Raw genomic sequence first — 25,464 nt, forward strand, 5'->3', positions numbered from 1 at the left:
ACTATCGGCGTCTCGCCAATTGTCGCCAATTGTCTCGCTCGCCATTGGTGGTTCCAGACTCTCTCGTTTGCCTGTTGAATCCTCCCAGACACTGTTACTAGGCGCTGCGCATTTCTCTGCCGGTTTCGATTCCCGGAATTTGTACCATCGTCAACATGGGTGGCCAGTAAGTAGTGTCCCTTGAATCGCATCGTTGCTCATCTAATTGACAAGAACAAGTCAATCCGCCGCTATCAGACTAATCCACACGGAGTCCGACGACGAGCGCAAACCCTCCCTCTCTCCAGATCTACCAGACCCGGCACCCACCATGGTCATCGTACAACTGCCGCCGATCTTCGGACCCGACCGGCCCTTCCCCCCTCCCATCGTCGATGTTCTCAACGGATACCATCGAGAGAATGGCGCGCGGGTGCCGCCGTTCGCATACAAAGGCCGACCGGTGTCTCAATCCAAGGTGTTTGATCGGCAGGGCAAGGAATTGGATCTGTCGCTCTTTTCCATCCTGGAGCCCTGCCCATATAAAGTCCTGGTGCTTCATCACCCCGGCGAATGGGACCGCTTGGTGACGTGTCATTTGCCATATACCTCGAAACATGGGACATACTTGGTGGCGTGGTTAGGGGTCGAAAAGGGGTACGAGGCGGACTGCTGCGCCGTGAGGATCTTCAATCGTGATCTGAATGCGATTCGGTTTTCGGACGAAGTGTGGAAGTCACTGGACGATATGGGAAAGAAGAAAGATACGTCGACGAGATCTACGCCTAGGAGGAGGGTGGTTGAGGCGGCACGAAAGGCGAACGGGGTGAATGGCACGAATGGTACGAATGGCACTGCGAATGGCGCTACGAATGGCAGGACTGCCAATGCCGGCATAGCCAACAAAAATGGCACATCCAATTCTCAGGCGAATGCGAATGCGAATGCGAAGACCAATACCACCGCGAACGCCGCCGACTCCGAAAGCGAATACGAAACGGATTCTGGGTCAGACGAGAGCGAGGAGACGTCAGACGAAGAGGAATCCTCATGTCTGCCGCCCACGAAGAAGGTCAAGACCGCACCAGAGAGGCCCATTGCACTGTCGACCCAAGGCTCGGTGGTTTTCAAACTGGTGTCCTACAAATCCGGCGCAATCCGTTGCTTTCCTCTGGAGGAATGCACGACGGGGAAAGACCTGTTCCAGAAAGCTCGCGATTTCTTCCGCCTATTTGACCGGAACGTGGATGTGAAGATCCTATCCTGTCAGATATCCTCGCGACCAGAGCAACATTATCTGTTTGAGGGCAGCGAGGGGGAGTTTTCGCTGCTTGTCGAGCAGGTCAAAGGGACCCATCCTGGCGAGAAGTGCACTGTTGAAGTAGGGCATGTTTTGAGCGCCTGATTTTGCTTATTTTTCTTTCTTCTTTATATTTATAGCCACAATAACTTGCGCATAGCACATAGCAACATAGAATTTCCTGGATTGTTTACTTGACCTCATACTTTCACTCAGTATATGCCGTTCCCAAACCGACTTAGCGTCTTGGCTCCACCATCGTCATTCCTCTCCATCTCCATCTCCATCTCCATCTCCTCGCTTTCTTATCAACGCATTCGCCATGCCTCTGAAATGATTCCGCGTCTGCTCGATGCCTTCGTTGTCCGACTCGCCGCCCCCCGTCCCCCCTCCGGTCCCCGTCGAAACCCATCCCTACCGCGCCGGCCACAAGTCTCCCGCGCAGCAGCGCGCCCTGCCCGACCCGACCCGCCTCGCCCCTGAAGACGCCTACTTCTCGCAGGCGCTGACGCGCACGCGATCGGCCGACGGCGACTACGATGACTCGGTTGGCGTGCTGAACGGCGCCGCGTCCGTCGCCCTGCGACCGGCGCCCGCGGTGCCCGGACGGAAGGACTCCCGAAAGGTGCGAGGCACAAGCCGACGCCGACGGAAGGGGGCGTGGAAGAAGCTTCTCTGGGTGAAGCAGTCGTGTGGGTGGACTATCCCACTATCCTTTTCATTTCCTAGACGGAAATAAAGGTGCCCGAGCGACCAGCGCTAATTAATTACTTCCTCTACCAGATCCCGATAATTACACCGACACCGAAACCTTCCTCGATCATCTCCAGCGGAACCCGCGCGTGCGGCCCTACGACTTCTGGCCGCTGGTCGCCGACTCGACCGTCATTGTGCAGCATGTCTGCTCGGTGATCATCTTCGTGTGCTGCTTCGTGGGCATCGTGCAGGGGCGCGTCAGCCCCGTGTCGGTCGTCTGCTGGGGCAGCGCCGGGTCCGCGATCGGCTGGATTCTCTGGGACTCGTGGATGCTACGGGAACACGGGGAGGGGTTTCAAGGGCCGACGGGTCCTCGGAAGGGGACGACGGGTCCAGTTCCAGCTCGATGACTAGCTCGGGGAATCCGTCCGGGGTGTGGTCGCACGGGCAGAAGGACGGACAGGTGCATGGGTTGGGTTTGAGCATGAATGAGACGGGAGAGGGGGGTGAAAGCGGCGTCCAGGATCCGCAGCAGCAGCAGCAGCAACAGCAGCAGGGTCCGTCGAGCCAATCGAATGGGTTGGTCGGTCGGTTTGACGCCAGTAAATCGTCGCTGTTGTCGGCGCGGAACCGCCAGCGACTGTCGACGGTCAAGTCGGCGTTTCTGATCTACTGCGCGCTGCTGGGGCTCAGCCCGATCCTGAAGTCGCTGACGAAGTCGACGGCCAGCGACTCGATCTGGACGCTCAGCTGCTGGCTGCTCATCATCAACATCTTCTCGTTCGACTACGGCAGCGGCGAGGGCGCCGGGGCGACGAATTTCCCGGCCTCGTTGTCGACCAACGCGGCGGTGATGGCGTCTACGGTGCTGGCGTCCCGGCTGCCGTCGACGACGCACGTGTTCAGTCTCATGCTGTTCTCCATGGAGGTGTTTGGCCTGTTCCCCATCTTCCGGCGACAGCTGCGACACATCTCGTGGACGGGACATGTGTTTCTGACGCTGGTCCTGGTGATCGTCGCCGGGGGGGCAGTGGGCATCACGCTGCGCGGCGGATGGATGGCCGCGGTGGTGGGCTCGATCCTAGGCAGCATGCTGACGGCGCTGACGATGGGCGGGTGCAGCTGGTGGCTGATCAGCCTGCAGAAGTACAAGAACGTGGTGATCGGCCCTTGGGATCCGGCACGACCGATCATTCGACGCTGGGACTGACAGGCTCAGGGATCAGGCATAGACATTACATTAAAGGATGGCATGGAGGATGCCTGCAGCCTCGTCCGGCGGCTTTGTGCAGATAATTTTACTCTAGTGCAACAAGGCAATTAGACTCTTTGTTTGAATGTTCCTGGTCCTGGAGACTGGGTATTTGGCCCCGGTATGCGCGATGGAATGTGGAAGCCATCTCCATCCCTTTCATCTCGGCTGAGTTTTGGACCTGTCGAGTCGCACAGGAGCCCGTCAGCTGCGACCGCCGTGCTACTGATCTGTGACAGCAGCATTCTTTGTCTTTTTTAGGAGGCCAGGATACGTCGGCCATAATAAACAGCCGCCAGGGCGGGCATAAATAGCTGTCAGTGTCCTTTCCTTTCTCATCAGCCATCATCATCTCACCTTCCTTGAGTTAGTAGACATTTGCACTGTACAGAGACAGATCGAGTCTTTGACTCCTGTCGCCATTCTTTATCCCCCATCCATTTATTCACTCCTTTCATCTGAAAACAACAAAACCAAAACCAAACAAAAACAAAACCACCATCAAGATGAGGTTCAATCTCAACCTCAACCTCCTCCTCGCCCCCGCCATCACGGCCCTCCGCTTCGCCATGTACGTCGACCAGTACCACACCGTGGGCCTGCCGGGCACCGAAACCACCGGCGCCGTGACGCACGCCATCATGGCCTTTGCGCCGGCGAGCCTGTTCAACTCGGAGTCGGAGCCGACTTACAAGCCGTTCGAGAGCATCGAGACCTTCCGCGCGCGCTTCAACCCCGGCACGAAGATCATGTTCGCCGTCGGCGGCTGGGGCGATACCTCTGAGTTCGGGAAGGGCGCGAAAGACGAGGCGTCGAGACAGCGATTTGCGAAGAACGTGGCGGCTGTTGTGAACAGGGGGGGGTTTGATGGCGTTGGTTAGTTTCCCTCCTTCCTTTCCTATCCTTCTCTCCCCTGTTCTCTGAGATATAAGGGTGTACAGCGGGCTAACAAGACAGACATCGACTGGGAATATCCCGGCGGCAACGGCGACGACTACAAGAAAGTGCCCAACAGCGAGAAGACCAGCGAGATTGAGACCTACCCCCAATTCCTGGCGGCGATCCGGTCCGCCATCGGCAAGGACAAGCTGCTCTCGATCGCGGTGCCGGGCAAGCGCGTCGACATGATCGCGTTCACGAAGGAGCAAGGGCCGAAGATCTTCGAGTCCGTCGACATGGTGAACGTGATGTCGTACGACCTCATGAACCGGCGCAACAACGTCACCGTGCACCACAGCAGCGTCGTCGACTCGTTGGACTCGGTGCACGCGTACCAGGAGGTCGGGCTGACCGGCGACAAGATCAACCTGGGTGTGGCGTACTACGCGAAGTGGTTCACGACGAAGCCCGGGTGCGAGGAGGACCATCCGCTGGGATGTGAGGTCGAGCCGCTGGAGACGGCGGATGGCGGCGATACCGGCAAGTCCGGGGTGCTGACCTTCGAGGCGAGTACGATGGCCGAGGCGCCGCCGAATCTGAAGGAGAGTACGGACATGACGTGCGGGTTTAACGCGGGGACATTCTGTCCAAAGGGGACGTGCTGCAGTCAGTATGGGAACTGGTATGACATCCCCTCCTCCCTGGGTTGTGAGTGAAATGCTAATGGATGATAGTGGTACCGGCGACGACTTCTGCCAGACCGGGTGTCTGTCGGACTACGGCGAGTGCAAGGGTCTGTCGGTGCTGGACAGCTGGCGCAAGGCACTCAAGGACAGCACGACGGACGAGAAGGCCGGCGGGGAGTACTACTTCGACGAGCCGAACCGGCTGTTCTGGACGTGGGACACGGCGGCGACGATTGCGCGCAAGTTCCGGGACATCGTGGACCAGGAGAAGCTGGGCGGAGTGATGGCGTGGAGTCTGGGCGAGGATACGCTGGCGTGGGAGCATGTGGAAGCGATGAGCGAGGGAGTGAACGCGAGGAAGTAACTGGATTCATCTTGTGGTTGGGGAGGGATAGGGGAGTCTACTCAGTTTACCTTCAGTGCCTGTGGTCATGAGGCAGTTAAATAGGGAGGTAAGAATCAAGGACTGCATGGAATATCCATGATATCCCGTAAACATGTGATGCCACGATTGGCCCAGAAGCATCCATCGCAGCCAATCAGACAGCCCGAAAGCACTCAATATTGCAGATGCAGGCAACGGACCAATCCGCAAGCAGCACGCAGCACGGGGGAGTTTTTCTGGACGAAAGCATCAAGGGTCTTCGGTAGGGATTGCGAACATATAATAACATTATTCTCTCCCTTATTCCATTCTCTATCCTGAAAATGTAACCACCTCAAAATGAACCCCCAATTCCTCTCCCTCCTCCTCGGGACGCTGACCCTGGCGATCCCGATTCCCGTCCCTTCGCACGGAGTCTTCGTGACCAACAACAACATTGACAATCCCATTAATAATATCCATCCCACTCCCACACCAGAACCCCCAGTGGATCCCCCACCGACCGTTGCTTTCATTTCCAATATCAACACGCATTCTTATTATCAACCGCAACGCCAACACCTGCTATCAGTTCCACCCTCACCGAAGCCCGACAAAACACCCCCCCACCGTCCCCACCCGCCGAAGGGAAAGAATCCCCGTGGAAATGGAATGTGTCCGATCCAGAGCCACCACTCCAACCAGAGTCAGGGCTAGGGCTGGTCCTGGAAACAGGGGTCGCATCCACCCGTCCTCTTTCTGGCAGTGGTGGTGGTTCTGGTCTCCCGCGAGACGATACCGGAGAGACCCAGTCCCAAACACCGAGTCAGGGTGAGGGTGATGGCCCTTCGCACGGCAGATTCCTCCAACAGCAACAACTCCACCACACCAGTTCCAGTTCCAGTTCCACAGAGACCGAGAGACCCCAACCGGAATTAAATAATGGAAATCGGAGTATGCAGAATAAATCCCTCCCCGTTGAGAAACCCTCCCTCCGCCACCTCCGACTCCGACTCTCCACCCCCACCGCTAGCCCTGTCCCGAGGCTGCTGCACGCCTATGCCGGCCGGATTGCCGTCGTCGGGGGGCTGTTGCTGCTGCTGGTTCCTGTGTCGGTGGCGGTGGTGTGGGTGGGGGAGGTTTTTGTCCTCTGGATGGAGCGGAGGAGAGGAGAGTTAGAATTAGAATTAGATTTAGGGGGGAGGAGGAGTGAGAAGGGGGAGGCGATGGGGTGATGTCACATCCCCCCCCCCCCCCTTTTTTTTTGTTTCTTTCTCCGACCTGGGATTGAATTTTTTTGGGGTTGGTTTGCGTTTATGATACCTTTGGGACCTGGATGGCGTTTGGGTTTGGGTTTATTTTGGGTTGGATTAGGTTGGGTTGATCGATCGATCGGTCTACCTTTTGCTAAGCTTTCGGTTGAAGTTTTCGAAGTGGAAGATATACGTGGTCTACTGTACTGAATGTACATACTGTAGTGATTGTCATAGACCATCCGGGGTCATTCATTCGCTTGCTCGCTAGCATATGCATCGGCATAAATATGTATAAGAGTCATCAGATCATCCATCGAGAGAGAGACCCTCGTCTGAGCGTATGTACTGATCAAAGGGAAAAGAAAACAGAAAAAGAAAATCATAACACCATGCCAACCAACCCAAACCATTAAATACCGAAAAGAAAAGACGAAACTAGACATTCTCCTTCTGCTCCACGGCGCCCTTCTCGGCCGTGCGCATCGCCAGATCCACCTCCGCCGCCTCGCCCTGCGGCAGATGCTTGGCCATCGACACGATGTCCCAGCAGGAGGGCGCGTCGCGGAACACGTGGTTCAGCGCCTCGAGGTTGCGGTTCATCGTCTCCGGGTAGAACAGGTAGACGGAGATGGGGATGCAGGCGGAGATGACGGCGTAGACGATGTAGTACTGGTAGCCGATGGTGTCGAGCGCGACGGGGGTGATCATGACCACGACGAAGTTCCACAGCCAGTGGTTGCCCGTGGAGATGGCGGACATGGCGACACGCAGGCGCATGGGGGCCACCTCGGTGCAGTAGAGGAAGTTGCCGCCCAGGAAGCCGATGGGGTAGAAGGAGTTGAAGAGGAAGATGAAGACGGCGGAGACGATGGAGGCGGTGTGGTTCTCCTTGCCGAAGGAGTTGGTGATGGCGAGCACGACCATGCAGACGGACATGCCGACGCCGGAGAGGATGAAGACGGCGCGGCGGCCGAGCCGGTCGATGGCGAAGAAGGCGATGAAGCTGCACAGGAACTTCCAGGTCATGGCGCACGAGGCGAGGATCTTGGCCAGGTCGGTGCTCATGTCGAGGTTCTCCTCGAAGATGGTGGACACGTAGACGGAGATGAGGTTGCCGCCGCACATCTGCTGGAAGAACTGCAGCATGATGCACAGGCAGAAGCGGTAGAGGAGGCGCTCGTCGTCCTTGCCGGAGAACATCTCGGACAGGGAGGCGGACTGGCCGGAGGTCTCGAGGGAGGACTCGATGCCGGCGATCTCGAGGCGGACGGACTCGTCGTCGGCGGACAGGCCCTTGTAGTTGGCCAGGGACTGGGTGGCCTGCTCGACGCGGCCGACGCGGACGAGCCAGCGGGGGGATTCGGGCAGCAGGAAGACGGCGGCCATGATGACGAGGTTAAAGAAGAAGGAGATGGCCAGGGGGATGCGCCATTGCAGGTCGCCGGCGACCTTGGTGAGGCCGAAGTCGATCCAGTTGCAGAGCACGTAACCGAGACAGATGCAGATGCCGTCGACGACGACGTGCTGGCCACGGTGTTTGGCGGAGGTGCACTCGGACTGCCAGACGGGGACGACGGCGGAGAACTGGCCGATACCGAAGCCCAGGATGACGCGGCCGACGACAAACTGCGCGACGTCGTAGGAGGCCGTCTGCAGCAGCTGGCCGATGATGGCCAGGATGCCGCCCAGGAAGATGGTCTTGCGGCGGCCCAGACGCTCACCGAGGTACGTGCAGCTCAGGGCGCCGAAGAGGGCCCCCAGCTGGAACGAGGCGATGACGGCTCCCTTGCGGGTGGAGTTGGTGGACTTTTCGGCGCCCTCGGTGTTGATGGTGTCGATGGAAGGGAAGAGTTCGACCCAGCTCTCCAGCGTGGACAGAGGGCCCAGTCCAGCCTGGTTGTAACCGAAGAGGATGAAGGCCGGTGCTACAATGAGCAGGGCCTGCGCCAGACGGAGGGTTTTTCCAAAGAACATGATGGGACAATTGGCCAGACAGGAATACTGGGCGATGTCGTATCAATTGTCGAGTCGTCTGTAAGGAGAAGAAAGAGGGAGGGAGAGAAAAAAGGGAGAGGACACGACGGAAGGGGGATTTATATGTGAGATGCGCTGGAAAATCTCCGAGCGAAAAGCCTCCCCCCAGCGTGGAGACCCCGCATCATACACCGAAAGTCCTATGGGGGGAAGGGGGGAGACGGATGACCATCAGCGAGCTCCGATTGAGGGAGAGGCGTCGAAATGCAACGAAGTGGACAGAGAGAAAAGGTAGGTATGCCGCATCGAGTCCGGGTCTGGATGAATCATGGCGACCCACTCGTCGGACCGGGGCCGAACACAACCGGGAGAGTGATTGGATGCAGACTCCAGTCCAGTGGAGAGACTAAATTAGACGGTGGACTGGGGGCAGAAGCTGACAGGGCTTGTTGGGAAGATCCTGCCTGGTCGAGGAAGCGGGCGAAAATTCTGTCGAGTCAAGACTTTTAGGGCTCGGGGGAGCACATGTCCGCGAAGCTTGTCTATCCGGAGTATACAAGTCTGCTCTCTGTTCCTCGGAGGATTATTACTGTATTCCAGCATTTCCACGGCGTACTTCATATGGCATATGGCAATAATTGTACTTCAGAATATAACTTTATATAAGCATAATTATTTACTCAATACCAACTGCTCCACCACCGCCGCGGTCACTTCCTTCGTCGACGCCGTCCCTCCCAGATCCGCCGTAAGAACGCCGCGCTGGCACACCGTCTCCACTGCCTCCATCAACCTCGTCGCCGCGCTCTTCTCGCCCAGCCATTCCAGCATCTCCGCCGCCGTCCAGAACGTAGCCACCGGGTTGGCCACTCCTTTACCCGTGATGTCGAACGCCGACCCGTGAATCGGCTCGAACATGCTGGGATTCTGCCGCGTCGGGTCCAGATTCGACGTCGGCGCGATGCCAATGGAGCCCGCCAGCGCCGCCGCCAAATCCGACAGGATATCCGCGTGCTGTTAATAAGTATATTAGCAATCATTCTCTGGTCCTGGATGTAGTGTGCCCCTCTTTCCGTTTCTCCCCTCCTTCCATGGCTTCTGGACGGACAAGTTCCAGCTGGTCTCATGCATTGGCATTATCAATGCTTTGCATATCCTTGCCTGTCTCACCTGGTAACCCCCAAATTCCCAATTACTAATGGGGGAGGGGTGTTTTTTCCAGGATAAACATTGGATGATGCAACTGATAACATGACCAGAAAAAAAAAAGAAAAAATCCCAACCAAACAACCAACCCAAAAAGGGTAAAACACACACCCTCACCACTAACCCAACCAGGAAAAAGCCAAAAGAAGCAAAATAAAAAATAAAATAAAATAAAATAAAAACCAGGGCAAAAAAAGAAAAGAAAAAAAAAAAAAATGAAAATGAAAAGAAAAGAAAAGAAATCCACTCACCAAATTCGTCGCCACAATCGTATCCAACGACTCCGGCTTCAACACCATCCTCGTCGTCATCGCATCAACCAACATCTTATCGACCGTGACGTCGGGGAACTCGCTGGCCAAGCTGGCCGCCACCTCATCCCACAGCACCATGCCGTTACGCTGAGCATTGCTCTTAGACACGACAGTGAGCAGCTTCCGGGGTCGCGCCTGCGCCGTCTGGAACCCGAACCGCAGGATACGCTCGACGCCCACCCGGCTGAAGATGGCCGTCTCGGTGGCCACTTCCCAGGGCTGGCCGCGGTGCGAGCGCCCGCCCTGGCCGGCGTACTCGCCCTCGCTGTTCTCGCGCACAATCACCCAGTCGAGGCTGCCGACGGGGCAGTTGCGGAGGGGCGACTCCGTGCCGCGGAGGATTCGGGTCGGGCGCACGTTAGCGTATTGTTGGAAGGGTTGGCAGATGGCGAGGCGCAGGCCCCAGAGCGAGATGTGATCGGGAACGTCTGCATAGCATTAGTATCGGTGTTAGCATTGCGCTGGCGGAGGTTCGATCTCCGTGTGTGTCTGGTGGGTAGGGCAGGCAGGGATGGTTGCATTAGTCCGGTTGGACATTAGTTATGGCGAGGATGTGATTCGGACAGCTGGACACCGGTAACAGGGGGGTCTGGGAAGCCCGAGGCTGGCGGGATAAGCTTATGTGCGTTATGCATAACGCATGCATGTCTTAACTCTTAAGTCCGAGAGGATTGAAGATAAGGCAGTGTAACCCCGGGAAGCCGTAGCGTTGAGTAGCCTCATCCTTAGCGCCGCACAGACACCCACCTGCCGAGAGAGGGAAAAGACAGAAAGCAGAAGAAAAAGTAGACAGAGAGGGAAGGAGGGAATTAAAAAGAAAGAAAAAAAAAAGTACATACCAGGCGCTCCAACCGCCCCGAACAGAATCGCATCGTGCTTCTTCAGCTCGTCCAGCCCGCCGTCGGGGATGTACTTCCCGGTCTTCTTGTACGTCTCGGAGCTCCAGTCGAAGTGCGAGAAGTCCAAGCCGAAGGATCCCAGCGTCTCACTGAGCGTCTGCAGCACCTCGACGCCGGCCGAGATGACCTCCGGGCCGATGCCGTCTGCCGGGATCGTTGCGATCTTGTAGGTTTTCATTGTGATTGTGTGTTGGTTGCTTGTCTCTGTACAGAGGGTGTATCTGGATGTTTTTCGCTACATTTGCTTCCACTGCCTGTCTACATGTTTAAGTAGAGAGGGGATTTCGCCCCGCCGGGGTTGTGCTTGTCCGGACGGCAGACAAACCAAGTAGCGGACAAGCCTTGTCCGGCGGGAGCCAAAACATCGGGGGTTCGTTTCACCGGCGACGATCCCGTTGCCACGCTGACATAATCACGCGGCCGACCGCATGTCCGCGAGAAGATCGGAAACTGCGCGAGAGATCCCAACCCTCCAGGGCTGTCGAAGGCGCTCGGTAACTGGTGGGCGAGGAAGTCTCCTGTCACAGCGAGACTCAGACTCAAACTCCGATGCAAAACTCAGCCAGTCACGTCGATGCCGATCGCTATCAGACCACCCGTCTCTCCCCGGACCCCGACTCCGACCCCATCCCCAGAACCCATCCGACGGCTCGTATTCCTGCGTCGAAATTTTCTAGCCGCAACTCTCGTCCCCGGTTTCCTCTGGTCGGAACTTCTCCTCGGGGCTCCCGATCTGGTCGCAGTTACCCTCAAAAGTGATGGAAACTGCTCACGTCGTAACTCTCCTGAATCAACCACGGCCCATCCGCCACACTCCACAGATCCAGGTTCTCCACCTCCCCCAGAAACGGCACCCCCTCGGAAGAATTAGGAATCCCCAGCGCTGCCTCCCCGAATATCGACTGCTCGACCGTGGGGCCCTCGATATCTAGCCCCGGTGGGGGTTGAGTTTGATTCGGCTCCCCGGCCATCTGATTCGTTGCCCCCGTCCCTGCTTGTCCCGCATGATGTAAGGCGCCCTGCTGCTGCGATGGTAACACGTGGAGGAGCGGGTTGGAGTTGGCGGTGATCGGCTGGTTCGAGCTCGGAAGCTGCGCGTTCTGGATATACGGCGCGGGGACATGGGGATAGTAGAGTCCGTGGTCCGGGGGTTGCTCGCTCAGCGCGGCTTCCAGGGCCCGGATCGCCTCGATGCACGTCTGGGGCCAGGTGCTGCCGCGGTGGGACAGGTTCTGGAGGATGAGAAGTCCGGTTTGGGCATATCTACCTCGTTGGCTGGTTAGCTTCTTGGCTGCTGTTGCTTCATTCCCCTTTCTCTCGCCTTGGTCGTGGTCTGGAGTGCAAGTAGCGGCTTGGCCAGCTGGGCTAGAGGGCAACCAGAACGTAAAGAAGGAAGGTGTACCTACCTCGCCGCCGCAGGAATAGGAAACTCTCCCTCCCATGCGGCATAAACTAAGATCAGGCAGCTCATCCAGACCCCCCAGGTAAATGACGGCCAGACCAGCGGAACGTCAGCCCCCCGCAGCGCCGTCAGAAGCGAGCGCGACGATTCGATGCAGATCTGCAGTGCGGTGCGGTATTCCGGCGACGAAGACTCCGCCGCCAGCAGGGGTCGGTTAAGCGAGATGATGGACTCGTGGCGTAGGACGGTGAGGAGAAGTCGGTGGAGTGGTGCCAACCGGGGCGTTTTCGTTGTTGCCGTCGTGTCCTCGTCGCCGGGGTAGACATCGTCGTAGACTTGGTTCCACCAGTGCGTCAACTCGCCGGTCACCTGGGTGGCCGTGATGGAGGACTCTTGGCTGTGCAGGATGGACTTGTTGCGGAGCTCGATGACCAGGCCGCGCACCCGTGAGAACCGCGCCAGATGTGTGATGAGATGGAGACGGGGGTCTCCAGAGGGAATGTTAGCTCGATAGTCCAGCAGATAGGAACGAATCCATTGGTAATGGTAAGAGTAATGGAATGGTAAACTGAGATGTCCATACCGTCCACGACCTCCCCATGTCTCTCCATCCCCGGATAACAAACATCCACGTCGTCATCCCGAATGCCCAAGGGAATCCCCAGCGCCTGCGACAGGTACCTCTCGAGACAATAAATAGACCAGAACAGCCTGCGACGCAGCGCCTCGTCGGCGGGTCCAAAGCACGGGAATCGCGCTGGACAGCGATGCAGTCCTAGATGAAAGGCGGTGCGCGTGATGACGCCGGCAATGCGCGACGCGGCGTTCAACCGCAGCGCAGACGCCAGGAACAGCTCGACGCCGAATGCCGCCTGCAGGATGGCGATGGTCGGCGGGTCGCAGAACAGCGCATGCAGGCTCTCCATGGCCTGGGCGACGGTGCGAAAAACCAATGCTGGCGGTACCGGCGGCGGCGGCGATGGTCGCTTTCCCCGCGAGCTCATCTGTCGCCGGTCCATCAGGGCGATGGACACGACGGACCGCACGAGGATGACGTCCGGCGTCGAGATCCCGTTCAGTCCGACCAGGCTGATCTTCTCGAGGACGGCAAGAAACGGCGGGCCAAGAATGAATGGGAACATCGGATGCCAGTGATCGAAGTAGCTGCGTGTCCATTGCACGAGATGGTCGAATGGCGGCTTCACTTTCCCCGTCGTCGTCGGCCGATGGTCCAATTCGTGCGGCATCCACAGCTCGTTCTTCACGGCAGAAACATCCGCAAGGGGACTAGAGGCCAGTTGATCATCCTCTCCCGGCACGAGAGTCGTTGTTTGCGATTGCGACTGATTCTGATTCAGATGGGCGGAGCGCCGCGCGAAGGCGTCGTACACGATGCGGATGAAATGCACGCCACTGGAACTGCCCAAAAACGTGGCGGAGTTGTCGACCGACGATTTCCTCATGACGCCGATTTCGCGCGGACTCGGTTTGCGCCGTTTGGCAGGAGGTTCCTCGAGGGAATCCATGATGTGGTGTGGTGTGGTTTTGATGGTGAACAGAGGAGTGTAGGAGATGTGGAGAGGAAAAGAAAGGCGAAGCGCAGAGAAAGTGTGGAGAGATCGTCATGCCAAGTTCGATGACATTCAATGGTTGCATTTCATCGCCCAGATCTACCAGATGCCACAACTGCAGGCAGCAGGGTTGTCCTGAAACTAATATTCTCCACATGAACTTAATTGTTCTAATTTTTCCAGAATTATTTACATCGCCAATGCAGCTAACTCAACGCCTTGAAAGTGGTGAGGTTGTCCACCGGCGCCACCTCCCGAATGCCCTCCCACAACGCATCCAACCGCTGCACCACCCAGTCTTCTAACGGTCCTTGACCCAAATCCGCTAATGTCCCTCGCAGCTGCTCCGGCCCATTTGCGCCCAGCAGCACCGAATCGCCCAATTCCCCCTTCAGCGCCGAGTTGTATCGCACCCAACGATACGCCAGGCCGGCCTGCGAATTGCCGCTCTCCTCGGCCAGCTGAATATACTCGCGCAGGAAGTTCAGCAGCTCAGGTTTCCCATACAGCCCCTGCAGGAGCTTCCCCAGGCCAGTCGACGGGTCCCATTTTCCTTTCTGCTGCTCGATGTCTGCGGGTTTCTTGACGAGAAACCCCGACGCGATGGGCGAGTAGACCTGGATCGAGAAGCCGAGGTCGCGCAGCGCGGGGAAGAGCTCGGTCTCGTTGTTTCGAGCGACCAGATTGTAGATACTCTGGTAGACGGTGGGCAGCACGTAGCCTTTTGATTTGTTGTATTCGTACACCTCGCGGATCTGGGGGAGGGAGAAGTTGGATAGTCCGAACTGGGTTCCGTTAGTATATATCGTAAACATGCCACAGAACACAAATCCCAAAGAAAATCAGAATCTCACCTTCTCAAACGCTCCTCTCAAATACAACTCCTGCACTCCATCCAACGTCTCAGAAAGCGGCACCGAGTCGTCCGGCCCGTGCAGCAAGTAAATCGGCACCTTGGACGTCTTCAGCGCTTCCAGACTGAGCGTGCCGTTCTGGATGATCGCCGACTTGGTCGCTGAGTCTGGCAGGAACCCTGACGGGGCTTTCGTGGTGATTTCAAATTCCGACGCGGCATTCTGTTGGCCGAGGAAGGTCTCGGAGATCCCTAGGCCCTGTGCAGTGTTAGCGAATTGTGCTAATTAGACGGGTGTAGAAAGAGAAAACATACGTAGAGCCGAGCTGTGTCAATACCGGTGATGCCGTGGGTGCGTGCGATCTGGAGCATTTCTTCCTGCTGGGGGATGTCGGACGGCTCAAGGGTCCAGTATGCGGTACCTATAGCGAGGGAGGGAGGAGACATTTTGATAGTATGATTTGTGTTCGTTTTGGTCGTTGAACGGATGGGATGGTCTAATATGTTGCTTTGTCTAGTAACAAGCTGTGTTTGATTTTACATTTCTACTCCATACATCATACATCTATATATATTCCACGGGCAACACCAAAAGAAATGGAAGATGCCAGTCAATCAACCTGACAAATCCTGCTGAGAAATGCATTCATTCATAAGCTCGTATGCACAGACTTCATCTATTCAGCACTTTATCTAATATTACATCAGCCTGAGGATCTTTTCTTAGTGCAACTCGTAGCGACACGTCCTCATTGGCCGGACTCCGACATGCAAGCATATTAAAGCAGGGGATTTATTGGTGTAATGCAGAGGTGGCGTCGACGGGCGCAGATGGATTAGTGATCATTCTTCAGGCAATATCGTCGTTCTTGATTTCTATGGTTTCATATTGAATTCTAGGAACAGCCCTCATCCAAAGGTTCTACAGACAATGTTTCATGAACTCCGCGTCTTCCTGCAATACCGCCCACACGGGTTCCGAGAGCGTGAGATTGACATCAACAGCGCTAGGCTTCTTTCCCCTACCCTCTGTCTTTGAGTGCTGCAAGTCCTCCTCTGTGGACATGATCATGGCCAGGCCGTCCACCCGAGAGACTTCTGTGAATGGCGGTGCCACTAGAGCCGGCGAAATAGGATCTCCCCGCTCGTCGACGTCAAAGTCCATGCCCGGGTACATCCCGAACCCAGACCATTGGCTGACGGTAAAGTTGCCATCTGCGAAGGTGAAGTCCACCTTAATGCGGCTCTTGTCGGGCTGCAGAGCTACCCAGCGCGTCGTCTGCTCCACCTGCTGCGCGTCGACACCGCGGACGAGATTGTGAAGGGCCTTCGCGACTTTCCAGAGGGGTGCGCTGGCCAGTAGTTCGTGTGGAAAGACAGCGTAGGGCGGGTAGATGGCATTGGGGAAGTAGTTGGTTGGCATGTTCAGATAGCGTGAGTCGCGGACATTGATCGAGGCCCAGAAGCCAGTGTTTAGCTGATCAGCTGCGGCAGATGGCGAGGCTCCGTTGCGAAGGAGAAGTTGGATGCGGGCGCGGTAGGCTTTTTGATATAGGTATGCGCTGAGTGCCTCGAACGTGGAGATCCAATCATCTCCTGCAGTAGGATTGGTGGCGAGCTGTTTTAGCCTTTGGAGATCGTCGCCGGTGAAGCGTAGGACGCGTCCGATGACGGGCGGCTGGCCAGGCTTCTCGGGCATTGATTGCTCTGTGTTTGAGGTACTGTCATCCTTGGGTTGAGTAGGTACTTCTCCGGTCGGATTGGCGTCATAATAATAGGCCGTTGGTTTGTATTCGCGGGCTTTGCGTTGCTCCTCGTACGAAAGGACGCTAACATCGCGGAGGTAAGAATGGATAATAGGCGGATCGGTGAGAGTCGGATGAGAAGGAAGACTGCGATAGATTTCGGAGAGATGTCGTGCCAGCAAGAAGAATCCAGCCGCATCGCACACCATATGATGGACTCGAATGCCCAGCGCCACGCCGCCGCAGGCAAATCGTGTATGCTGGACGGCGAGGATTGGGTCGCGACAGACACCTTCGAGGGAGGCATTGAAGGGCGGTGTCAGAGCGTTACCACAGTCCGGCAGATCAGTGACTAGAATCTGACCGATGGTGTGGTTGCGAGCGGCGAGCTCTGCCAGCGTGATGTCGCATCGGGCTTCGAGCAGCTCCACCCCAGCTCCTAGACGGTTGATCTCGGGAGTCCGGCTGACCGGGTTGAAGTGGAAACGGCCAGTCAAGTGAGGATAGTAGCTCAAGAGGTGGGCGAGGGCTTTCTGTAGTCGCTCGACGGGGATGAATGAGTCGGCCACTTTAGACGAGGGCTTTCGGTATACAAAAACACCCTGAATCGGCACGAAGGCGAAGACTGTCTCGTCCATTGGGCCTAGTCTGAAGGGCGACTCCAAAGCTGCCACGGCTCCCTCGTCCACACTGTGGACAGGATGTCGCGCAGTCACTTGCACCGGGGGTGGTAACGGAGCTGTGGCCATGGTCTGGTTGGTAAGCTGGAAATAATTTGATTCGGACGAAATCACTGCAATCTTGCAGGGAAACTGAGGAATTTAAGAAGTTGGACCTGAGGCCGCGACCAAGCGCCCAATAATAAGTCATTTTGAATGATTATTGCTGATTAGCGAGGAGGAAAGAAAACTTCCTGATGATACTTCGGACGAAGGCATTGTCGCCTCCACTTTGCAGCGCAATTTCATCCGAAGCTTCGGACCAAACGTCTTGGTCGTCATAGACCGGTGGCGTGAACATAAGAATTATATTTTGCGGCTTCCAGCGTCCCAGTTGTGTTATTTTTTGTCAGTCACAGAGTCAGAAAATTCAACTTCAATACTTGAGTATTGTTATCAAGAATGCCCCCAAGAATATTTATGTAAGTTTCACAGCATCATTCGACTTCAGACCGGAGACTAACAAACCAACACCGGAGTGACCGGCTTCGTGAGAGGAGATATACTATACTGTGCCTCTCGTGTCCATCCCGACTGGGAGTGGACCTGTCTCGTGCGCTCTGAAGAGAAAGGAGCCAAAGTCGCTGCCGAATATCCGCAAGTGAGACTCGTATACGGCACGACCGACGACTCCGACTTGCTCGAAGAAGAGGCATCCAAGGCCGACACTGTCTTTCACTCGGCCGCAAGCGATGATCATGTCCCTTCGGCGCAGGCAATCTTACAAGGGCTAGGCCGTCGTGCAGCGAATGGCCCAGCCTATTACATCCACACATCAGGAGGGTTTGCGCTGGCCGCCGCGACCCTGGCCACGGGCAAATACGGCGAACGGTTCGATAAAATCTACGACGATTGGGATCATGTCGACGAGCTGACGTCCTTGCCAGACCACGCGCCCCATCGCAAAGTCGACAAGGTGGTTTTGGCGGCGGATCCGAGCAAGGTCCGTACGGCAATCGTCGCCCCAGCGGTGATATACGGAAAGGGCCGCGGGCCGGATAAGAAGAAGTCGGCACCGGTGTCTGAGCCATTCCTACGACCTCGCCGAGTATTTGTCGTCGGAAAAGGCGAGAATATCTGGCATAATATCCATGTGCAGGATTTGACCCAGCTCTACCTGCTGCTGGGAGAGGCCGCGGTCAACGGGGGCGGCAGTGCGACCTGGAACGCCCAAGGATATTACTTGGCCGAGAACGGGTCCTATGTGAACCGAAAAATGCTGAAGTTGGCCTCAAGTATCCTGTATAAGAAAGGACTTGTCTCGTCGCCCGAGCCGGAAGAAGTGACCGTGGAGCAGAGCGAGAGTATCCTGCCCTGGCTGAAGATCATGGTGGGAGTAGACTCTCAGGGTATTGCACGTCGGGGGAGAAAACTGCTAGGCTGGAGTCCGACCATGCCGACTTTTGAGGATGAGCTTGAAGCTGCTCTGGAAACTGACGCGCGGGCGATGGGATTGTCACAGTTGAGCAATGCCATGGGGTAGTAGTGATTTACATGACGACCCTCACCCATCACTTATAGACCTTCCTGCGATTGTCTCTTACCAATGATAAATTGTATAATAATAATAATAATAATAAATGCTGTCTAAACGGAAAAGCTTCTTCCTATTCGAGAAAACGAAGAATGGCGCTCCTCGAGCCAAAGTCACGTGCAGCCATGCCTCATCAGCGCCGAACAGTCGCATCCGCCCGTCCATTAACTTAACATCCGCACCACCATGTCATCAGGTAGATACGATCCTACCACCACGCAATATGCTCAAATACAGTATCATGAGCCAAGTGCTGACTTAAATCCATAACTCAACCCCATCTCCTGCGACCCGTGCCGACAGAAAAAGTGCAAGGTCTGCCATCTCATCCTCTCCCTCCTCTCAGCCCACTGCATCTAGTGATTCTAACAAGCGATATACCAGTGCGATCGAATTCTGTAACTCTCCCAATATCAAGCACACCTGCTCAAAGACGCAGGATGAGACTAACAACCCAAGACCCGTCTGCACACAATGCACCGATCCGACACGATGCATCTACCCCGAAAGTGGAAAACGGTCTGTCTTTACATCCCATTTCTATCCCATCCCATCCTCATCAAACCTTGGCTACAAATAACTAACTCCCAACCAGAGGCCTTCCCCAAGGCTACATCACGCACCTTGAAACCCGCCTCGCCAGCACCGAGCAAGCCCTCTTCGCGGTCTATGAGCATCTTCGCTCTCTCGGTCTGCACGCGGAGATCCCAGAGGGTCTGGGCGAGACGCCACCCAGTCGGTCGCAGACACGAGTCGCCAAGATGGCCGAGTGGGAGCGTCTTCCGCTGACTGGGCGCGGGGATCTGGAGCGGTGGTGGACGGAGCGGAGAGGAGGCATGGTGGGTTATTCGGAGGGGTTGGTTGGGGATTCTCAGGGACAGGCTGCGTCGTTGGGGGTGGGCAGTAGTAGGGAGGATGGAGGGAGTCGGGAGGAGGTAGCGGAGAGGAAGGGCCAGGCGGAGGAGTTGGCGAGGGGGGAGGCGGGGGTTTATTTTTGAATCTGTTGGATTGGGTTGGGATCAGGTGCGGTTTGCTGGTACTGGGTATTTAGGTGTAATATTTTGTTGACTTTTCATAAGGGTGATTGGTGTATCTAGCGGGATGGAGAGACCGTACTATGGGCATGAGCTTGTAGTTTAGGTAAAGGAAGATTTGTAAATTCCAGGATCAGAAGGAGTACTTAGTGAGGTATAGGATATAAGTTCCGGTGTGAAAGGTATAGAAGAGGGTCTCTGTTCAAAAATTTCCAAAGTTTTCAGAGTATGTGGAGATATGACAGTTTCGTGTCTGTCGGAATATATGACAAGTAGGGTCGTAAGTTGATTAGATCTCGTAGCAAAAGGGGAGGGGGGATAAATAAAGAAAGAAAAGAAAAAGAAAAAATCTAGGCAGGGCATATTCAACAGAAAAGAAAATAGTGGGAAAGTCAGTGAATACCCAGTGCTGCAGTCATAGTGAATTCATGGGATTATGTACCACAAAGCTTCTATATCACCACCACCTCTCCCTCTCTCCCTGAACCATCCCTCTCTGATCTCTCTATCTTTCTTGATTTCTCAATCTCGCTTTATCAGATTTCATCAAAAGCACCGTCGAGCTCGAAACCAAAATGCTTCCAGCACCAGATCCTCACCGGGCGCTCTTCATCCCTGAGATCCTCGAGGCAATCCTGCTCCAGCTCGTCGGAGAATATAGAATAGGACGGAAATACTTCTATGGCGAACATACTATCCTACTGTCCCAAAGAGTCTGCCGCTACTGGAACGATGTGATCAAATCATCCAGTGAAATTCAAACCGCCTTATATTTCAAGCCCAAGAGCTTCAAATCCGACGATCCTGATCCAAGTCACGAAAGCAGCCAGATGATCCAATCAATCATATGGCACCAAATATACAAGTACTATTACCTGAATATGCCCCACAAAGAATCTAAAGCCAGGGATAACACGCCCGTTCTGGATAAGAGACAAGATGCTTTTATGAGAAAAGAGGCGAGTTGGCGTCGCATGCTCGTTCATCAGCCCCCTTGTCCCAATGTCATGAGATTCCTGAAGGAGCTAGTGCTAGGCGCAAGCGCATTCTCAGAGGCCAAATTTGATGGCGCGGATGAGTTTCTGAGGCTAGGAAACTTCGTGACTGTTATTCTTGAAGGCAAAATCACACTAGGAGTGTGGGATCTGCTAATTTATGCCGATATCAAGGTTTTGTATCGTCTTTACAAATGTGGAAGCTTGATTTGGAAGGCGGAGTGGTGAAATCGATTTGAGAAGTGCTGTTTCAAAATCACACTGGCTAAGTTGTGTGGGCTGCGAGCCCCATTGTACCAGGTACGTGCACTTCTAGCGGTTTACAGCCAACAAGTAATTGGACTGACATGCGCTGCTTCAGATACGGAAAGCAAGCGTATAAATTATCTGACAGCATTCCGGAAGGCGCCCACCCCCCCTGAAAAAGTTCACGATGATATTGGATTTCACTATTGGGAGCATCTAAAGATAAATGACTTTAGAAAGTACTGGCATGACTTTGGGAGATGGGTGGCGGGTCTGTTTTGATACCGAAGTTTCTGATGCGAAAGAAATTTCTTCTTCCTGTTCTCTTTCTTGTCCCTGTTTTCTTTATTCTGACTGATGCATTTTGGCTCGTATCAAAATCAACGAACCAAATCTTCTGTTCTGTTCAATAGATACCATTTTCTAATCTAATCTTCTATCTTTAATCCAACCGGAACATAAAGCCCATTTCGGCCAGCTAAAGACCCACCAAGGCCCACATCCTGACATAGCACACCAATGGTATTGCTTTGGGGGTTTGGAAGGAGCATCTTGCTGCATTGAGCATGGTGACCACACTCAGAATTGCTAGATCTGGCTGCAAGCTCCGCAGTCCATGGATGTTCGGCATCAACAAGAACTAGCGGACTGTGATGCATTCCACGAGAAACTTTCACAACTACCATCTAACGCTCGCAGAAAGAGCACCTAGACGACAGCTCTCTTAAAGACATTTGGTCCCACACCAGAACTCCCGTTATCTCATCTCCTACTCCACACCGATCAGACCCTCTGGAGATGTCGACTTCAACGACCCCAGAAATTACCCGATATGGTAATCTAGCTGAGCTCTGACTTAGCGTCGCACCAAGCTCCCTTGGCATTATCTATTGCCTAGAGGGGAATTTTTCCCTGTCAGTTGATGTCAGTCTATGGCAGTTTCGCGTGCCATCAGCGACGTGGCGCGATGCATAAATACCCCTTCGTTGCTCGGCCTAGCATAGAGGTCCTGACTTCGATGTTTTCCGTGCTACGATAAGCTTGCGCCTGGCTTTTCTGCGTTGACTCGGTAGAGGCACTTTACGTCACTGATTGAGATTGGCTTCCATTCTTCAGCATGACTCAAGACCTTCATCGCTCGCCGACCATCGGCTCTGGACGAGGCCAGGTCGATCCGTTAGAGCTGCCCTACGGCACGGTGGCGGACGGCGCCAACCTCGACGAGTTTGTCACCGAGACGAAGTCCGGAAATATCGTCAAGCCGGTCAAGTCTAACGTCACTGGCAAGGAGGAAGACTACAACCTGGTCACCTTTACGATTGATGATCCCGATAACCCGAAGAACTGGTCCAAGGCCTACAAATGGTGGTGCACTATCGTCGTTGCGTTCACCTGCTTTGTCGTGGCCTTTGCTAGTAGTGTCATCACGGCGGACCTGGAGGGCGTGGGCTCGGACTTCAATGTTTCTCGTGAGGTGACTATGCTGCCGATCACGGTTTTCGTGGTGGGATTCGGTGTTGGTGAGTAGTGCTCGGTGTTGGATGAGATGGAACGGGTTTAGGTCAGACCGTCGCTAACTCATTCTCATTATTCAGGACCCATGTTGTTCGCTCCTCTGTCAGAAGTCGTTGGTCGCAGACCCATCTATGCAATTACCCTCCTGCTGGCCGTTATCTTCGTCATCCCTTGCGCGGTCGCCCAGAATATCGGCACGCTGATCGTATGTCGTGCGATCGACGGAATCGCCTTCAGTGCTCCCATGACGCTCGTGGGCGGCACACTGGCCGATCTGTGGAAGAATGAGGAACGAGGTGTGCCCATGGCAACCTTCAGTGCGGCTCCTTTCTTGGGTCCGGCGATCGGTCCTCTGGTAGGTGGGTTTCTCGGAGATGCCAAAGGCTGGCGATGGCTGTACTGGATCCAACTTATCCTTTCTGGGGCGGCGTGGTTCTTGATCACCTTCACCGTGAAAGAGACGTATGCCCCGTCGATCTTGAAGAAGAGGGCGCAGAAGCTTCGCAAGGCCGAGAAGAGCGATAAGTATGTTACTGAACAGGAGCTGGATCCACGTCCGCTTCTGGAGAGACTGCGTATTTTCATTGCCCGGCCGTTCCAGCTTCTTTTCTTGGAGCCGATCGTGATGTTTATTTCGCTGTATATGGTTCGTTCTGGATCACTTCGTGTGGTGTCGTTCGTCGTTCGCTAACCTTTGATCAGTCTGTTCTATACGGTCTTCTGTACATGTTTTTCGTTGCGTAAGTCATTCGGCGAATTTGAGACAGGAACCAACCTAATCGCTCCCTCAAACAGGTATCCGATCGTATATCAAGCCGGAAAAGGCTGGAGCGCAAGCAAGACGGGGTTGATGTTCATTCCATTGGCAGTCGGAGTTGTCCTCAGCGCCGCGTGCTCTCCCTTCGTCAATCGGCATTACTTGAAGTTGTGCAACCAGTTCAACGGGAAGCCTCCGGCCGAGAAACGCCTCATTCCCATGATGTTTTCGTGCTGGTGCATCCCCGTGGGACTGTTCATTTTCGCGTGGTCCTCTTATCCTCGCGTGCATTGGCTGGGTCCCGCCATGGGTGGATTTCCGATCGGATATGGATTTATTTTCTTGTATAATTCGGCCAACAACTACCTGGGTGAGTTTAGCCACCTGCGATGCTAGCTATATGCCATGTAAAAGCATGAAGAGCATCAAGCTAATGACCATCAGTGGACACCTACCAACACCAAGCAGCGTCGGCCCTGGCCGCTAAGACCTTTATCCGGTCGATTTGGGGGGCGGCCACTGTGCTGTTTACGGAGCAGATGTACGATCGGCTGGGGTACCAGTGGGCCAGTACGTTGCTTGCATTCATCGCGTTGGCCTGCTGCGCTATTCCGTATGTGTTTTACTTCAAGGGCGAGGCGATCCGGCGGTACTCTAAGTTTGCCTTTAGCGAGGACGAGGAGAATGCCAAGTAGGACTGACTATATTTGAGCATAGATTAGGTAGATGAAATTACTGCGTATAGATAGATGATAGATGGATACAAGATAATGAAACCTTCAATACTGCGTACTCCATCCTCCAAATGATCCAGGCTCAGGTCTAACGAGGAGAGCAATTCAGGGGGCAGACTAGGGCAGCAGCCCCTGTGTCAGTCGGGCATCTCCACCGCAGCCAACAGCATTCCCGATGAGATCAAATCAATCGACGAGACTAACGGCTTTAGCCCGGTGATACCAAAAAAAGGGGCAGTGGGGCGCAATTTGGCTGCGGCGCAAACAGAATGTTTCACCCCAATTATCTCCCTTCATTCCCTGTCAGCAGAACCGACCCTGTTCTCGTTTCACGCTTTCGTCGCCTTCCTTCCGTCTTCGAGCCATTCCAATTGGTTGCCCACCGGGGGGATAATTAAATGGCCTCGATATCGCCGTTTGCCTTGGTGGTTACTGGCCAGTCGCCTCGCTCTGTGTCTTTGGAGTCTCATCACTACGACGGTGGCTGTCTTTGATCCCCCCCAGTTGTGGCTTAGGCTTCCCTAATTAAAGACTCACGGCACTAACGCTTCTGGCACTGGCCGTTTGAGACGCGATTCACCTCGATCTTGACGGAGTAATTTTTAAATTTTCATTCTCCCCCCCTCTCGTCCCCTTCTTTCCCTGAGCCTACTCTTTAGTCCGTACTCGAGCCCCATCTAGCGCTCTATCGATCTATTTTGCCCCTTTCCCTCCCCCGTTTCTTCAGGACAATCAACTCCATCCACTTCACCCACGACCACCGCTGCGATTGATTGCATTTGCGACTGAACCACCACAAACAATTCTCTCCGATTTCTCCGCGTCCACCCGTACATCCGCGACAAAATGCCCGTCCTAGCAACGGCTCTCCTCTTGGCCCGAGACTGTAGCGGGGATGACTGCGAAAAGCCCACCAGTACGTTCCTGAAGAGCGGCGTGCCTGGCATCATCATCGGGATGTACGTATCCTTTGTCAATCAATCTTCTTTGTCTAGATCGGTTGGTCATTCGTATGTTGAGTCGATTTAACGCTGTATAGACTGGTTCTCGGGGCGGCCGGCGTCTGCTGCTACTTCCTCTGGCGCAATAAGAAGCGCGATGCTCTAGAAGCCAAGGCTGCGAGAGATTGGAACTGATCGGCGTGACTCATTCGCTCGACCAGTTTGCTTTCTTTCTCTCTCTCTCTTTGGGATTCTTGTACAAAAATTATGGGCGTTCGGGTGTTTGCGACCGTATTCTTTGTTTCTTTTGGGGTCTGGAGTTATAACCGACATCTACGGAAGCGGATTTTGCCTTTTGAATCTGGAATCTGGAATCTGAGATCTTGCGAATATCAGATTCCAGGCATTTACTTGTTTATGTTTTCTTCTTTATTTTACTCGCTCTGGTTTGAGCTGAGGGTGTTTGGGAATGGTGGTTTGATCTCCTTTGCAGGGTTCATTCATCGTTGATTCATTGATTGAATTGATTTGTATGTTCATGCACTTCTTGACTGCATCGCACTGCATTGCATCGCGTCGCGTCGCATACTGCTCTGACCATCGCGAAGCTGGT

General features: G+C 54.8%; 12 protein-coding genes across 13 annotated transcripts; 7 read left to right on the plus strand and 5 right to left on the minus strand.

Annotated features, from left to right (window-relative positions):
• Positions 1 to 310: 310 nt before the first annotated feature.
• pigc (phosphatidylinositol N-acetylglucosaminyltransferase) lies at positions 311 to 3,185 on the plus strand (the record flags this gene model as incomplete). Its single annotated transcript, XM_024850637.1, has 5 exons — positions 311 to 706; positions 737 to 1,102; positions 1,713 to 1,971; positions 2,063 to 2,327; positions 2,372 to 3,185. The coding sequence occupies 5 exons, from the start codon at positions 311 to 313 to the stop codon at positions 3,183 to 3,185; spliced, it is 2,100 nt and encodes a 699-aa protein (XP_024707850.1).
• A 392-nt stretch (positions 3,186 to 3,577) lies between these two features.
• P170DRAFT_434272 (putative class V chitinase) lies at positions 3,578 to 5,168 on the plus strand. The gene is made up of 3 exons (XM_024848678.1): positions 3,578 to 4,103; positions 4,185 to 4,788; positions 4,841 to 5,168. The coding sequence occupies exons 1-3, from the start codon at positions 3,734 to 3,736 to the stop codon at positions 5,154 to 5,156; spliced, it is 1,290 nt and encodes a 429-aa protein (XP_024707851.1). The 5' UTR covers positions 3,578 to 3,733; the 3' UTR covers positions 5,157 to 5,168.
• Positions 5,169 to 5,482: 314 nt separating this feature from the next.
• P170DRAFT_106165 (uncharacterized protein) lies at positions 5,483 to 5,993 on the plus strand. Its single transcript, XM_024842294.1, has one exon. It carries the CDS (start codon positions 5,517 to 5,519, stop codon positions 5,871 to 5,873), a length of 357 nt encoding a protein of 118 aa, XP_024707852.1. The 5' UTR covers positions 5,483 to 5,516; the 3' UTR covers positions 5,874 to 5,993.
• An 854-nt stretch (positions 5,994 to 6,847) lies between these two features.
• Positions 6,848 to 8,386, minus strand: P170DRAFT_402816 (sugar porter family MFS transporter; the record flags this gene model as incomplete). Its single annotated transcript, XM_024846447.1, has 1 exon — positions 6,848 to 8,386. The coding sequence occupies one exon, from the start codon at positions 8,384 to 8,386 to the stop codon at positions 6,848 to 6,850; it is 1,539 nt and encodes a 512-aa protein (XP_024707853.1).
• Positions 8,387 to 9,058: 672 nt separating this feature from the next.
• On the minus strand, positions 9,059 to 10,983 carry P170DRAFT_350603 (putative tartrate dehydrogenase; the record flags this gene model as incomplete). Its single annotated transcript, XM_024843814.1, has 3 exons — positions 9,059 to 9,400; positions 9,844 to 10,334; positions 10,746 to 10,983. The coding sequence occupies 3 exons, from the start codon at positions 10,981 to 10,983 to the stop codon at positions 9,059 to 9,061; spliced, it is 1,071 nt and encodes a 356-aa protein (XP_024707854.1).
• A 975-nt stretch (positions 10,984 to 11,958) lies between these two features.
• On the minus strand, positions 11,959 to 13,772 carry P170DRAFT_507315 (CeGAL family transcription factor). Its single transcript, XM_024854473.1, has 2 exons — positions 12,791 to 13,772; positions 11,959 to 12,695 (listed from the first exon to the last, which is right to left on the minus strand). Exons 1-2 carry the CDS (start codon positions 13,731 to 13,733, stop codon positions 12,208 to 12,210), a joined length of 1,431 nt encoding a protein of 476 aa, XP_024707855.1. The 5' UTR covers positions 13,734 to 13,772; the 3' UTR covers positions 11,959 to 12,207.
• A 176-nt stretch (positions 13,773 to 13,948) lies between these two features.
• Positions 13,949 to 15,016, minus strand: P170DRAFT_402827 (Aldo/keto reductase). Its single transcript, XM_024846448.1, has 3 exons — positions 14,947 to 15,016; positions 14,633 to 14,890; positions 13,949 to 14,563 (listed from the first exon to the last, which is right to left on the minus strand). The coding sequence occupies exons 1-3, from the start codon at positions 15,001 to 15,003 to the stop codon at positions 13,985 to 13,987; spliced, it is 894 nt and encodes a 297-aa protein (XP_024707856.1). The 5' UTR covers positions 15,004 to 15,016; the 3' UTR covers positions 13,949 to 13,984.
• A 543-nt stretch (positions 15,017 to 15,559) lies between these two features.
• Positions 15,560 to 17,098, minus strand: P170DRAFT_339443 (uncharacterized protein; the record flags this gene model as incomplete). Its single annotated transcript, XM_024843387.1, has 1 exon — positions 15,560 to 17,098. A coding segment is annotated over one exon (1,539 nt), but the record flags the coding sequence as incomplete, so codon positions are not given.
• Positions 17,099 to 17,497: 399 nt separating this feature from the next.
• P170DRAFT_507319 (NAD(P)-binding protein) lies at positions 17,498 to 19,854 on the plus strand (the record flags this gene model as incomplete). Its single annotated transcript, XM_024854474.1, has 4 exons — positions 17,498 to 17,517; positions 17,591 to 18,574; positions 19,014 to 19,148; positions 19,225 to 19,854. The coding sequence occupies 4 exons, from the start codon at positions 17,498 to 17,500 to the stop codon at positions 19,625 to 19,627; spliced, it is 1,542 nt and encodes a 513-aa protein (XP_024707858.1). The 3' UTR covers positions 19,628 to 19,854.
• A 384-nt stretch (positions 19,855 to 20,238) lies between these two features.
• P170DRAFT_507320 (uncharacterized protein) lies at positions 20,239 to 20,886 on the plus strand (the record flags this gene model as incomplete). The annotated part of the gene is made up of 1 exon (XM_024854475.1): positions 20,239 to 20,886. The coding sequence occupies one exon, from the start codon at positions 20,239 to 20,241 to the stop codon at positions 20,884 to 20,886; it is 648 nt and encodes a 215-aa protein (XP_024707859.1).
• Positions 20,887 to 21,597: 711 nt separating this feature from the next.
• On the plus strand, positions 21,598 to 23,859 carry P170DRAFT_378453 (the record flags this gene model as incomplete). 2 transcript variants are annotated; one of them, XM_024845447.1, is made up of 5 exons in its annotated part: positions 21,598 to 22,424; positions 22,500 to 23,065; positions 23,122 to 23,159; positions 23,215 to 23,546; positions 23,621 to 23,859. In XM_024845447.1, coding segments are annotated over exons 1-5 (1,578 nt in total), but the record flags the coding sequence as incomplete, so codon positions are not given. The 2 variants fall into 2 exon arrangements, with proteins under 2 accessions (XP_024707860.1, XP_024707861.1); XM_024845448.1 differs by lacking the exons at positions 21,598 to 22,424; positions 22,500 to 23,065; positions 23,122 to 23,159 and having other exon boundaries at positions 23,217 to 23,724.
• An 897-nt stretch (positions 23,860 to 24,756) lies between these two features.
• Positions 24,757 to 25,046, plus strand: P170DRAFT_472446 (uncharacterized protein; the record flags this gene model as incomplete). The annotated part of the gene is made up of 2 exons (XM_024852949.1): positions 24,757 to 24,869; positions 24,950 to 25,046. The coding sequence occupies 2 exons, from the start codon at positions 24,757 to 24,759 to the stop codon at positions 25,044 to 25,046; spliced, it is 210 nt and encodes a 69-aa protein (XP_024707862.1).
• Between the last annotated feature and the right edge of the window lie 418 nt (positions 25,047 to 25,464).

This window comes from Aspergillus steynii (assembly GCF_002849105.1).
Source record: "Aspergillus steynii IBT 23096 chromosome Unknown P170scaffold_2, whole genome shotgun sequence".
NCBI lineage: Eukaryota > Fungi > Ascomycota > Eurotiomycetes > Eurotiales > Aspergillaceae > Aspergillus > Aspergillus steynii.